At 32.6% G+C, this 13858-nt stretch overlaps 1 protein-coding gene across 8 annotated transcripts in view; it reads left to right on the top strand.

The window, feature by feature from the left end:
• CNOT6L (CCR4-NOT transcription complex subunit 6 like) overlaps window positions 1-13858 on the top strand; it is a 115172-nt gene that overhangs the window by 68228 nt on the left and 33086 nt on the right. For all 8 annotated transcript variants that reach the window (XM_082463815.1, XM_082463813.1, XM_082463810.1 and 5 more), the window contains 2 exons: window positions 2755-2844; window positions 12880-12948. In XM_082463815.1, the coding sequence (XP_082319941.1) occupies window positions 2755-2844; window positions 12880-12948 (159 nt within the window). The remainder of the gene's footprint in view (window positions 1-2754; window positions 2845-12879; window positions 12949-13858) is intronic.

Raw genomic sequence — 13858 nt, forward strand, 5'->3', positions numbered from 1 at the left:
ATCTTTTGGGTTCAGTAGGAATCTGTTGTTTTCCTATCTTAGATTTTATAGATTTTGGCTCTTTATTAGTTCCTTCCTTTTGGTTTCTTTGGGGATGTATTTGCTCTTCTTTTTTTAGATTCTTAATATGGAGGTTAGGTCACTGATTTTAGATTTTTCTTTTCTAATATAAGCATTTGATGCTATAAATTTTCCTCTAAACACTGATTTAGTTGTATCAAAGTACTTGGGGATTTTCCAGATGTCTGTCTGTTGTCGATTTCTAGTTTTGTTATGGTCGGATAGTATGCTTTGTGTGATTTCATTTCATTTAAATATGTTATAGTTTGTTTCCTGGCCCAAAGTATGGTCTCTCTTGGTGAATATTCATGTGTACTCGAAAAGAATGTATATCTTGTGTTTGAGTAGAGTATTATATAGATATCAGTTAGTTGTTTGACAGTGTTGTTAGGGTCTTCTTCATCTTTATTGATTTTCTGTCTACTTTTTATATTGGTGACTGGTAGAGGAGTTTTAAAGTCTCAAATACCATCTTGCAACTCTTTAGAGATATTATTCTACTGTATTGTTACTGTTACTGTACTGTATTCCATTGTTGTTAATGAATTTTGTTGGCATTCTCATATTTTTTTCTTTAGAAGTAATTGATCCTTTTTCCCTATCTGGTTTTAAAGTCTTGTATTTGCCATTGGCATTCTCTAGTTTGCAGTACAACGTAAAATGAAAGTTTTTGTAAACTTCTTTGTATATATTGTGCTTCTTGTATAAGTTTATTCAATTTTTAAAAAGTTAGCTTTTGAAAGTTTGCAGCCTTTTTCTTTTTGAATATTGCCTCTCTCATTTCTCCTCTTTCTCTAATCTCTTTCTGGCTAGGAGTTAGAATGTGTTTACTGTTTATTCCATCTGTGTGTCAGAATCTAAAATTTCCTCTCATGTCCTTGTTTTTGTCGCTTCTGTTATCCTTGGGTTTTCCCAGAGACTCTTTAACTAGGGTCTGAGGCTTGCAGTTCTTGAGCTCTAACCCTCTGTTACATAGGAGCTCTGTTGATGTGATAAAGTGTGAAGGAGAAGAAGAGTCCTCTAGTCCTATGATTAGGTCTCAGTCTTTTGGTGAGTCTGAGTTGGGTATCCTCCCTCCCCACACGCTAGAGGGGGCTGGAGTGGGATAAGAGAAATATTGGGTTGGTTAGGCTTTGGTAAAACCCCACTTGGTTATACTCTGGTAAAATGGTTTCCCTTGTGGGCAGAATTGGTTAAGGAGAACATTACTTTCCCTCTCCCCTAACAGAAGCACAAGGTTTTTTTTTTCCAGTCTTTATAGTGAGAACCCAGTAGGACCCCGGGGAGTAAAATGCAGCAAAGTATAGGGCCCTGCTTGTGTTCAGGACAGCAGTTTGCCCTGTGACCTCAGTTGTGGGGGTGAGAGTGACAACTTCCAGTCTCTTTACATGTCGGACCAGAAACCAAATTACTGTTCTCTCTTTCTAGAGTTCCAGTTCAACGTATATTAAGATTTCTTGTTCTAACTCCCATATTTTTATTGTCTCATATTTTACATTTTCTTGATGCTCAGTGATGCATTCTGGGTAATTTCTTTGAATATGGTTTTCCTGTTCACTTATTTTATTTTCAGCTGTATGTCATCTACTGCCTAACTCACTCATGGTTTTTTCCCTAGTACTTTACTGAGTTATAATTACATACAGTAAAATACCCAAATACTTAAGTATGCTGCTTGACTAATTTTGACAAACGTAACTGCCTAACTCAAGATGTAGAACATTTCCATCAACCCAGGAAGTTTCTTTTTCCCACTTTCAAGTCAGTTGGAAGCTGCTAACCAGATTTTCACCATAGTTGTACTATTTTACACTTTCACCAGCAACTTCTGAGAGTTCCAGGTACTTCACATTCTTTCTAACCACTTCGTTGGTCATTGCGTTTTAATTTTAGCTATTCTGATTGGTGTGTGTTATATTGAAGATTTTGTTTTAATAGTTAGAAACTTCATTTCTGAAAGTTCTACAATTTTTATTTTTTCAAATCTGTTTGCTAGACTATTTTTGCATGCTTGTCTTAATAAATACCGCCTTTATTTCTTAAAAGAATATATAGACTGTTAACAGTAGTTAGTTTTTTGAAATTTGATATATCTGTACTCTCAGTATTCAGATAACCCCTGATCACTGTCATAAAAAAAATTCTTATTTCCCTCTACATTTCATTAACTCATCTTGGTAATGATAGGTTTTCTTTTCACTTGAAATACCTTCCTTTTCTCCATGTGTAGTATAAATATTCTAACTAGGAAGACCCTCCTTTTTTATGATATCACTCGTTCTTTCTCATACAAGGCTGTTTTTCTTTCAGTTAGAGTATTATCTTCAAAGATAAATGTAGAACCTATGGGTTACTTAAGGGTGCCAAGTTTTGATATTACTTCAGAACTGACCAAGATTAATATGTGTATGTGTGTGTGTGTATGTATGTATGTATGTATATATGTGATTTTGACACACTCAAATTATAGGTATACAGTATAAACTGAAATCTGGAAAGAAATAATTCTTTTGAAGTTTTTCTTTATGACTTTATCAACAAAGAGTATTTAATTCTATGATTTCTTTAAATTTATGTAACAGATTAAGTACAGTAAACTTCACTTTAGAAAATTAGTATTTTGTTTTATAGTGTACATTTGTTTTGTCTTCCAATTGTAACTCTTACAGATTTTATTTTTCTCTTCGTCTTTAGGCAATCCTTTATCACAGGATATTCTCAATTTATACCAGGACCCAGATGGAACCCGAAAGCTACTGAACTTCATGCTTGACAATCTTGCAGGTAAATATTAAACTCTACAGATATTACCGTTAGCTAATAGATCACATGTTGCTTAAGAGCTTCTGACCATTTATTTTTTAGTTGTTGTTATTATTATTTTTAAAAATTTTTATTGTAGGCATCTGACCATTTTTTTATAACTGCTTATAGGATTGAAGTTTCTGGCGTTAGTATATTCCATGGTAGTGGGACATTCTTCTTTTCACATACTGAGTGCTTTATGTTAGGATCATTAGTTACATTATCTTGTTGAATCTTTTTAGGAACATAGGAGGTAGGAATTTTTACTGGCATTATACAGATGCAAATTCTGAGATTCAGAGAATAAAGTATTACCTGAGTACACAGCTGATTAATGCCAGAGCTGTGAACTCAAGATTGTCTTGCTCTTAATCACAAAGATACATAGTTATCAATTGTTTGAATTTGATGCAGAATGTTTGGAACCCACACATTGTGCACATTTTTCATGAATGAAATGACTTGTTTGATTCACTACACATCTGTGGAAATTTTGAAAGCAAGATTTTAATTAAGAACACCAGATTTATCTGATCAAAATAGTGATATTCTAGATGAAAAATTTTTAATGTAAGAAAGCTATTAAGTATTTGACTTAAAACTTTTTTGTTTGTTTTAAACACTCAAAATACATTTAAAAGAATGGAGATGCTACTAAATTCAGATATTTTTCTTGGAATAATGCCTTTCTAAAACACAGAATCTTGAAACAGAGCTAGAGAAATCTAGATCCCAGCATAGAGGCCATCATCACAATATTTTGGCTGTTCTCTTTTTAATTGTATCATAGAAGACACCCACCTACATACAAAATTAAAAAAAAATCGTAAGATTTACAATAAGGTGAAGTCAAATTAATGTTATTTAAAAGTTTTTTGGTTGATTGATGAGAGAGAGATAACAAACTTATTAGAGAAGTCCTTTTAGTAAGAAATTAAGAATATGTTGCTGTTAAGTTGTATACAAAGCATGTGTATGTTATTTCCTTGTTGTTTAAAAATTAAGTATCTCTTGTCTCTATGGATATAGCCTGTTGACCCAGCCATATGGCATGTGTGGTGTGTGTGTGTAATTTTTAAGGAGTTTTTCACGTGTTTTAGATATAAGCTGTTTGTTGATACATATGTTGCAAATACCTTTTCTGGTGCTCTTGTTGCTTTTTCACTCTCTTAATTTGTCTCTTGATGAATAGAAAAAATTTAACATACTCTGCTTTATTGATCTTTCTAGTGTGGTACTGCTTTTGTGTTCTCTTTAAGAATTTTTCTCTACCTCAAGCTCATGAATGTATTCTCCTATGTTAGTATCGAAAAACTCCATTTTTTACTTGCAACACTTAGAGCTATAGTCTTCCCAGAATTGATATTTGTGTAACACAGGAGTCAGTTTTTCCATGTGTGTATTAAATTAACCCTTAGCCATTTATTGAAAAGACTGTCCTTTTCATTACTGTTTTTTTGTGCCATCTTTGTCATGAATCATCAATGTTTGTATGGTATTTCTAGATTCTCTATTTTTTGTTCTCTTCCACTAGTCTTTATGGCAGTATAACGTTGTTGTTAATTATGGCAGTTTTATAAAATGTTTTGAGATACAGTAGAGTAAGTCTTCCCTCTTGATTTGATTATAAAGTCTTGGCTAGTTTTGGCCCCATGCTTCTTTTGCCTTGTATTTTCATTAAAATTGCTAGAAACAGCTTTTCAAATTTCTTCCCTCCCCCAAGTGTAGGGATTTTGATTGGGGATACAGTTGACTCTTGAACAACGCAGGTTTGAACTGCACGGGTCCACTTATATGCACATTTTTTTTTCAATGAACAGTACTATAGGATCCACGTTTGGTTGAATCTGTGGTGTGGAACCGTGGATATGAAGGGCTGACTGTAAGGTTATATGCAAATTTTTGACTGTACAGGAGTCAGGGCCCCTAACCCCCATATTGTTCAAGGGTCAACTGTAGACTGCTTTGGAAAGAATTGACATGTTTACAACACTGGGTTTTCTAATCTAACAGTGTAGAATATTCTTTTATTTATTGTGCCTTCTCTAATTTATCTCATTATTTAGATTTAGGTTTCTGTGTATTGATCTTGTGCATTTTTTATTACATTTATTCTAGGTATTGACTTTTTTGATGCTTTTATAGTCTTTTTGAAAATAAATAGTATCTTAATGGATATTGCTGATTTGTTAGTGCAGTTGAGTTTTGTATACTTCTTGGTATTCCCACCTTGCTGAACACTTGCTAAATATGTGTTCAACCACTTTGCTCAATTCTTTTTAATACTAATGCATTTTAATGTCAATTTATGCAATCATATCATCTGTAAATTCTACTTTTAATATTATTTTTCTAATTCTTATATCTTTTATTCTTTTTCTTTATTGCACTTGCTAAGACCACCAGTAAACTGCTAACTAAAAGTGGTGATAATGGGAATCATTGTCTAATTTCATAATTTATTAGCTTTTAATAATTTATGATTAAGTATGATGTTCACTGTAGTTTTTATATTGATAGTTTAAACAGATTAAGGATTTTCTTCTATTCCTAGTTTGCTAAGAGAGTCTGTTATTTTTTAATATGAATAAATGTTGAGTTTTATCAAATGCTTTTTTTCTATTAAGATGAGTATAAAATTTTTGTCCTTTATTCTGTTAATTTGGTAATTGCATTGATGGTTTTTCGTATTACCACCTTTGTATTCCTGGAATAAGCCCAAGTAACTTGTAATATATTATTATTCTTTTTATATATCCCTGTTTCTGTTTGCTGATATTTTACTTAGGATTTTTTGCATGTGTATTTGAGTGAGACTGGCCAGTAATTTTTCTTGTCAAGTTTTGATATAAAGGTTATGTTGGCCTCATTAAAGTTTTGGGGGATTATTTCCTCATTTTCTGTTATTTAGAAGAGTTTATTTAAGATTGGTATTCTTTCTTTCTTAAATATTTGGTAGAATACATCTGAGCCTGGGGTTCCTTTGTAGGCAGTTTCAATTACTGATTTAATTTCTTTAATAACTATAATACTCGTCTGATTTTCCATTTCTCTTTTTATCAGTTTCTGAAAGTTTTTTTTGTTAATTTGAATATTTTATCTCATTTTTCAAATTTATTGGCATACAGTTGTTCAGAATATCTTTTTATGAGGTTTTAATGTTCATTTTAATGTATTGTGATGTCTCTTTTCCATTGCAGATACTAGTTGTTTGTGTTGCCTCTATTTATTTCATGAATAGTCTTGTCCAGGGATTTATCAATATTTTCTTTGAAGAAAAGAACCAATTTTTAGCTTTTTTGGTCATCTCTATCATACTTTTTTTTCACTATCAGTAATTTCTTATCTTTATTTTTTCCTTCTGCATTCTTTGGGTTTCATTTGCTGTTTTCTTTCTAACTTCTTATAACACCTAAATCTTTCACTTTTAGACTTTTTTTTCTCTGATGTATTCATTAATAAATCTCCCTCTAAACATGACTTTTAGCTGTATCCTGCAAGTTTTAATTTGTATGATTTTCATTATCATTCTGTTCAGCATATTTTCTCCAAGCTCTCATTTCTTCTTTGACTGATGAGTCATTTAGAAGTTTATTTTTTTATTTTTAGGGGAGTTTTTCTAGTTTTCTTTGTCACTGATTCCTAGCTTAATTCCACTGTGGTCAAAGAACATACTCTGATTTAAATTCTAAAAATATGTTATATATTAGCCAGCTCATGCTTAATTACTTTTTATAAATGTTAAATATGTACTTAAAAAGAATGTGCATTCTATAGTTGTTTGGTACAGCATCCTATGTATATTAAAGTTTGCTAATTTGAATGTGTTATATATACTTAATGATTACTTTGTTTTTATTCATTACTAATAGAGCTGTGTTAAAATCTCCCACTTTGATTATAGATTTGTTTATTTCTTCTTGTAGTTCTTACAACTTTTCATTACATATATTGAGGATATATTTTCATGTGTTCCATCTTTCTGGTTATTTGAAACTTTTATCATTATGCTGTTCTTATTACTTTCATATTAATATAGCTACATGAAAAAAATACAGCTGCATGAGTTCTATTTTGGTTAGAATTTGCACTGTATATCTTTTTCTGTTTTTTCTATGTTAAACCTTTCTGTATCCCTATATCTTAGTAGTTTCTTCGGTCTTCTTACTTCGGGTTTATTTTGTTCTTTTTCTTGTTTGAAGTAACAATTTAGATTGTCGATTTGAAATCTTTCCTCATTTTCAATGTAAGGATGTAGCACTATACACTATAATTTCCCTCTCAGAACTACTTTAGCTGCATTCCTTACATTTTGATATGTTGTATTTTCATTTTCATTTTCATTCTGTCCAGTGTATTTTAAAAAAAATTTCCTCTGAGTCTTCATCTTTGACTCATGGATTATTTAGAAATATGTTACTTAATTTCCTGTTGTCTGTTACTAACTTTTTGTTTGATTCCAGTTTGGGACTGGTTGGGAAACATTCTGTATTATTTCAATTCTTTTAAATTTCTTGAGGTTTGTTTTATTGTCTGTCTTGGTGAATGTTCCATGAGTGCTTGAAAAAAGTATATATTTTGTGGCTTGTTGGGTGGAGTATTCTACACATGCAAATTAGATCATGCCGGTTGCTGGTGGTATTTAATTCCTCTATATTTTTTGTAACTTTCTATCTAGTAGTCTTACCAGATGTTATAGTGCTGAAATTGCCAACCATAGTTGTGGATTTGTCTGTTTCTCCTTTCAGCTTTGTCAGTCTTTGCTTCATGTATTTTGAAGTGGTGTTGTTTGATGTATACATATTTAGGATTGCTACATCTTCTTGATGAATTGATCTTTTTATCATTGTGTAATAACCTCCCTTGTTCCTAGTATCTTTTTTGCTCTTAAGTCTACTTTATCTGATGTGAACATAACCACTCTGCTTCTTTTTGGTTTGTTTAATGTTTACATACTCTTAGATTCAGCTTCACTATGTGTATGTGAAGTGAATTTCTTGTATTAGTGTACAGTTGACTTTTATGTCATGATTTTTATCTACTCTGCCAAGATTCCACTCATTTAATTTGTGTATTTATTAGACCATGTACATATAAAATAATTATTGATATGTAGAACTTGAATCAGCCATTTTGATACTTGTATTCTGTTTGTTTCCTTTGTTTCTCCTTCATTTATCTTTTCTTGGTTTCTTGTGGGTTACTTAAACATTTTTTTAAGATTCCATCTTGTTTTATTTATGCTATTTTAGAGTATATTGTCTTGTATAGTTTTCTTAGTCGTTACTTTAGATATCACAATTACATACATAGCACAGTCTATTGATAATGGTGTCTTATCACTTTAAGTGAATTACTGTTGCCCTACTTCCATTTGTGTCCCTTCACCCTCCCCACTTTTAAAATATTATTGTCCCTAGTATTTCCTCTACCTGTACTAAGTACCACACAGGCATTACAAATTTTGCTTCAGCCGTCAGATACGATTTAAGAAGCTTATGCGGAGAAGGTTAATCTGTTATCTTTATCCTTAATATTAGTCATTCTCTGTTCCTTCCATTTTGATGTTCCGTTTCTTCTGTTATGTTCTTTCTGTTTAGAGAGCTTCCTCTAGTCATTCTTTAAGGGCTGGTCTGCTAGCAACAAAGTCTTGTAGTTTTCCTTTGATAACATCTTTATTTTTCCTTGATTTAGGAAGGAAAGTTCTGCTGGACACAGAATTTGAGGTTGACAGTTCTATTCTTTTAGCACTTTATCACTTCCTCTGGCACCATGGTTTTAGAAAAGAGACTTATTGTTCCCCTTTAGGTAATGTGTCATTTCTCTGAGGTTTTTGGGATTTTTGTCTTTAATTTTTAGCAGTTTTATTATGACATGGTTTGGTGTGGGTTACTTTGGGTTTATTCTGTTTGAAGTTTGCACATCTTCTTAAACTTGTAGATTTATGTTGTTTATTAAATTTGAGAATTTTAACTCATTATCTCTTAGAATACTTTTAAGTCTACATTCTCTTTCTGAACTCTGATGATATGAAGCTTAGATCTTCTGTTATAGTCCCACAGGTTCCTCAAGCTCTGTTCATTTTTTTTTCAGTTTTCTTTTTATTGTTCCTATTGAGTAAATTCTCTTGATTTGTTCTCAAATCCAATCATTTTATCTTTGGTTATCGTTATTATTGTGCCCTTCCAATTCTTTGCTTGGGTTTTCTATTTTTTCAGTTTTCAAGAGAATTTGTAATTACTTTTTGTAGCAGCTCTATGATGGCTGCTCTAAAATTTCTGTCAGGTAATTTCAACATCTGAATCATCTCTGTGTTGTTGTCTGTTGGTAGTCTTTTCTCACTTAAGTTGTGATTTTCCTGGTCTTTGGTATGACCAGTGATTTTCAGTTGTGCCCTAGATATTTTGAATATTCTGTTAGGAGATTCATGACCTTTTAAAAACCTCAGTAGCAGGCAGCCAATTTAGGTTTAGCCTGTAGGTTCTGTTGTTCCTCCCAGGCTCAGCTGGCACCCTCTCTGTGGGGAGACCAGGCCCAGTGCTGCCAGCCACTGGGAGGTGTGGGAAATCAGAACTTTCCTTGCATGCCTCACCACCCTGGGTCTATTCCTGGTGGCTTCAGGGCTGTCTCGCACTTAATGTGGCATGTGTGGGAGATAAAAATGGGAGAATTGTTTTATCACATTATAGGTATGATGCTGAAAGACGTATTAAGATGTCAACTGCTGTTTCTTCTCTTCATAATGAGAATAGACTTATCTTCAATTTTGATCCAAATCCTGGTGCTGTGTCTAGGACCATATAGATTTATCTATTAAACAGTCTTTATCTGATTTGATAGTTGGCCCATATAACTCTGTATTCCTCTCCTTTGTCGTATCATTGGCTATGCAATTTTATCTTTGAAAAATGTCAATTTTAAGTATGTGCCACACATGAATATATATTCTCCTTGGAAGAAATACTTAAATTCCGGTTAAGACTAGATTTTCCTTTGACCACTACCTTTAATTCCACTCCCCTCCGTGTAAGTAAACACACTTGTAAGTTGGGTGTGTATCCTTGTAGACATGTCTATAGACATTACATATAAAAATTATACCAGTAGAAATTTTATGGTATTACTTTGCATGTGTGTTTTAAACTTTTTTCTAATAAAATCTATCCTATTGTTATAATGTATCTTATTATTTAATTAAAATGTATCATATATTTTTCTACTTTTTTTCTCACTCAACAGTATTTCTTATATACCTTTCCACTTTAGCACACATATATCTTTTTTCTTTTAAACTGTAGCATAGACTTCTGTGAAATGGATAATAACCATTTACCATTGCTTTTGCTATTATAAACAGTGGCATAATGAATATATATTTGAATGCTGCTTTAAGCAGATAGGGCTGATCCCAAGAAATAGAATTGCTGGGTCACAGGGACATGAATGTTTTAAATTTTAAAAGATGATGCCAGTTTGTCCTCCCAGATAGCTGTACCAGTTTGTATTCCCACCAGTTGTACATGCAAGTATCTGTTTCTTATCACCTTCACCAACCCTGGATATTAGTAAACTTAAAAAATTTTTTTGTCAATCTGGATAAAGACATGCTATCTCATTTTTTAATTTTTCCCGGTTACTGGTGAGATAGAGTATCTTTTCCTATGTTTTTGTTCTTTGGTTGTTGTTGGGGAATATTATACGTTTTACTTACACTGATATATTGTGCTGTATCAGTTAAGATATGGGAAGTGTGAGAATGTTGACATCACCTTACTTGTCTTATTTTGATATTTTTTGTGCTTTCTGAATTTTTAACTATTTGCTAATAAGGATCCCAGCAGCTAAAAAGTTCCTTGTTTACTCTTCATTATATTTATATAATGAGCTTTCCATTTTTTGAGATAGTTGCCAAGATTCTGGCGTGGCACTCCTAGCAGGCATGATTATTTTCCAGGATTCAATGTGTTGAACCAGCTGGATGGTTTGTTTGTCATCTTATGATGACCTTCATATGGACTGTGCAAAATAACATTCATTTCACTTTGTGAAAAGCATGGCTGCTAAAACAGGCATCCTTTAGGTAGACTTCAGAACATCAAAATGATTAGTAAAGTGAAACTTTTTTAAAGGTCTTGGATACTGTGGTCAAAATATCTGTGGCTGGATGATGATGGAGTGTTTTTGTTTTAAAGGAATACATTTCTTATCCACTAATTCCCTGGGTAAATCTGCAACCTCTAATCAAATTGTTCTGTAACTGCAAATGTGTTTAAAAGGGAGAAGAAAAAGAGGAAGTTAAATCTTAACTTAGTAATTTTCTTTCATCTTATAGTTTGGTAACATTTAGTTCCATAGTATTGACAATCATATCTGAGCAATTAATGTTTAACCAGTGCCTTCTTTTTTTCTGTATAATGTAACTCTAATCTCTTGCTTTGCATTGACATTATGAAAGAAAGAGTTAAAATTAGGAAATGAAAGCCCTGTTAGAAAATTCAGTAATTTTTATTATGCATGCATATTTGTTTTTTTCTATTTTAAAAATATTTGAATATTTTGTTCATCAGTGTGTTGAAACTTCACATAGCTTTGATTTTCCAGCTGGAAACAAGGCTGGGTCAACACAATTTACATGTGTAATTAAGACATAACATCTTATTTAAGTTTTTTTTTTTTCTTTTAACATCTTTATTGGCGTATAATTGCTGTACAATGTTGTGTTAGTTTCTGCTGTATAACAAAGTGAATCAGCTATATGTGTACATATATCCCCATGTCCCCTCCCTTTTGCGTCTCCCTCCCACTCTCCCTATCCCACCCCTCTAGGTAGTCACAAAGCACCCAGCTGATCTCCCTGTGCGATGCAGCTGCTTCCCACTAGCTATCTGTTTTACATTTGGTAGTGTATATATGTCAGTGCTACTCTCTCATTTCGTCCCAGCTTACCCTTCCCCCTCCCCGTGTCCTCAAGTGCATTCTCTGTGTCTGCGTCTTTATTCCTGTCCTGCCTTTAGACACTATAAAACTCTTAGAGGAAAACATAGGCAGAACACTCTGTGACATAAATCACAGCAAGATCCTTTTTGACCCACCTCTTAGAGAAATGGAAATAAAAATAACAATAAACAAATGGGACCTAATGAAACTTAAAAGCTTTTGCATAGCAAAGGAAACCATAAACAAGACGAAAAGATAACCCTCAGAATGGGAGAAAATATTTGCAAACAAGCAACTGACAAAGGATTAATCTCCAAAATATAGAAGCAGCTCATGCAGCTCAATATCAAAAAAACAAACAACCCAATCCAAAAATGAGCAGAAGACCTAAATAGACATTTCTCCAAAGAAGATATACAGATTGCCAACGAACACATGAAAGGATGCTCAACATCACTAATCATTAGAAAAATGCAAATCAAAACTACAGTGAGGTATCACCTCACACCGGTCAGAATGGCCATCATCAAAAAATCTACAAAAAATAAATGCTGGAGAGGGTGTGGAGAAAAGGGAACCCTCTTGCACTGTTGGTGGATGTAAATTGATACAGCACTATGGAGAACAGTATGGAGGTTCCTTAAAAAACTAAAAACAGAACTACCATGTAACCCAGCAATCCCACTACTGGGCATATACCCTGAGAAAACCATAATTCAAAAAGAGTCAGGTACCACAGTGTTCATTGCAGCACTATTTGCAATAGCCAGGACATGGAAGCAACCTTACTTAAGGTTTTAAATAGGTACTTTTTTATAAATACTGTGTAAGTATAAATGCCACTAATGAATTTCCTCATGTTCTTTTTGGATATTAGTTACGTGTTTTATGCAGAACCCTTCGTCAACTTCCTTCAGCTTCTAAATCTTCATTATATTTCAGTACTATATTTTTAAGTCAGTTTGTGGGGCATTATAGCTGAAGAGAAAACAGAAGCTGATTTGACATTATAAAGCAAATGATACTGATTTTAGAAAGATATGAAAATATGTTTAAAAGAATATACATTTTTTCCAGTTCATCCAGAGCAGCTTCCTCCGAGGCCATGGATTACATTAAAAGAACGAGACCAAATTCTGCCATCAGGTAAATAGTTTTTCTTATTCTTCCTTGACTTTTTTCAGATATACTTGAAATGCCATTTGGACTTTGTGATAAAATTGGCAGGCCTTCATTTTACCTCCCCTAAGTAGATGCGTTTAAAAATACTGATCAATAGACTTAAAAGTCTACTCTAAGGCTTATGTACAGGAATCTCATACCTTTCACAATGATGCAGCTCTTGGTTTTAAAATTATTTCTTGTAATAGAGCTTTCCAAATGGCATCTTCACATAGGGTTTGGTGATTTAAGAAAAATGAGTAGTAATGAATTTTCTTCTGAAGAATTTTGAACTACTTAGATACTTTATGTTTCTTGAGTGGGTAGGCTGATAACGCTTGTAGAAGGATAATTTAGACTGAGTCAAATTTACTATATTGGAAACAAAATATGATACCAGGCCAAGGGTATAGAAATGATATAGAGTGAAGATTTGAGCAGTTTAATTATATGATTTAGCATTTCTAGAACTGCAGTAATGTAGGAAATATAAACCTTTATCTTTTGGTGCAGACCAATGATGATTTGACATTTATAGGGCTTCTTACTGCTTATTAGACATTTTATGATTGGGAATTCTGCTTAAAATAAGTTGTTATGAATTAATATTCCTCTTACTCACAAGTGATAGTTTTCATGATACCTAATTTTGTTTTAAAAATGAAAATTTTACTGTTTTAATATGAAGGTAAACCAATCACTGAATACCGATACTTAATTTTTAAAGGGTAAACCACAGAATTTATTATGTACTTTTACAACAATATAAAGCCCGTCTTATTTTTTTTTTTAGTTTAAGGTAAGAAATGGAAGGATTCAGAAAAAATCATTTGCTTAGGTATCGGGTGATGTGGGAAGTGTAACGTGTTCATGGTTCTATTTATATTTTAATAAC

The sequence above is a fragment of the Balaenoptera physalus genome (assembly GCF_965194825.1).
Source record: "Balaenoptera physalus genome assembly, chromosome: 5".
NCBI classification, from domain to species: Eukaryota; Metazoa; Chordata; class Mammalia; order Artiodactyla; family Balaenopteridae; genus Balaenoptera; species Balaenoptera physalus.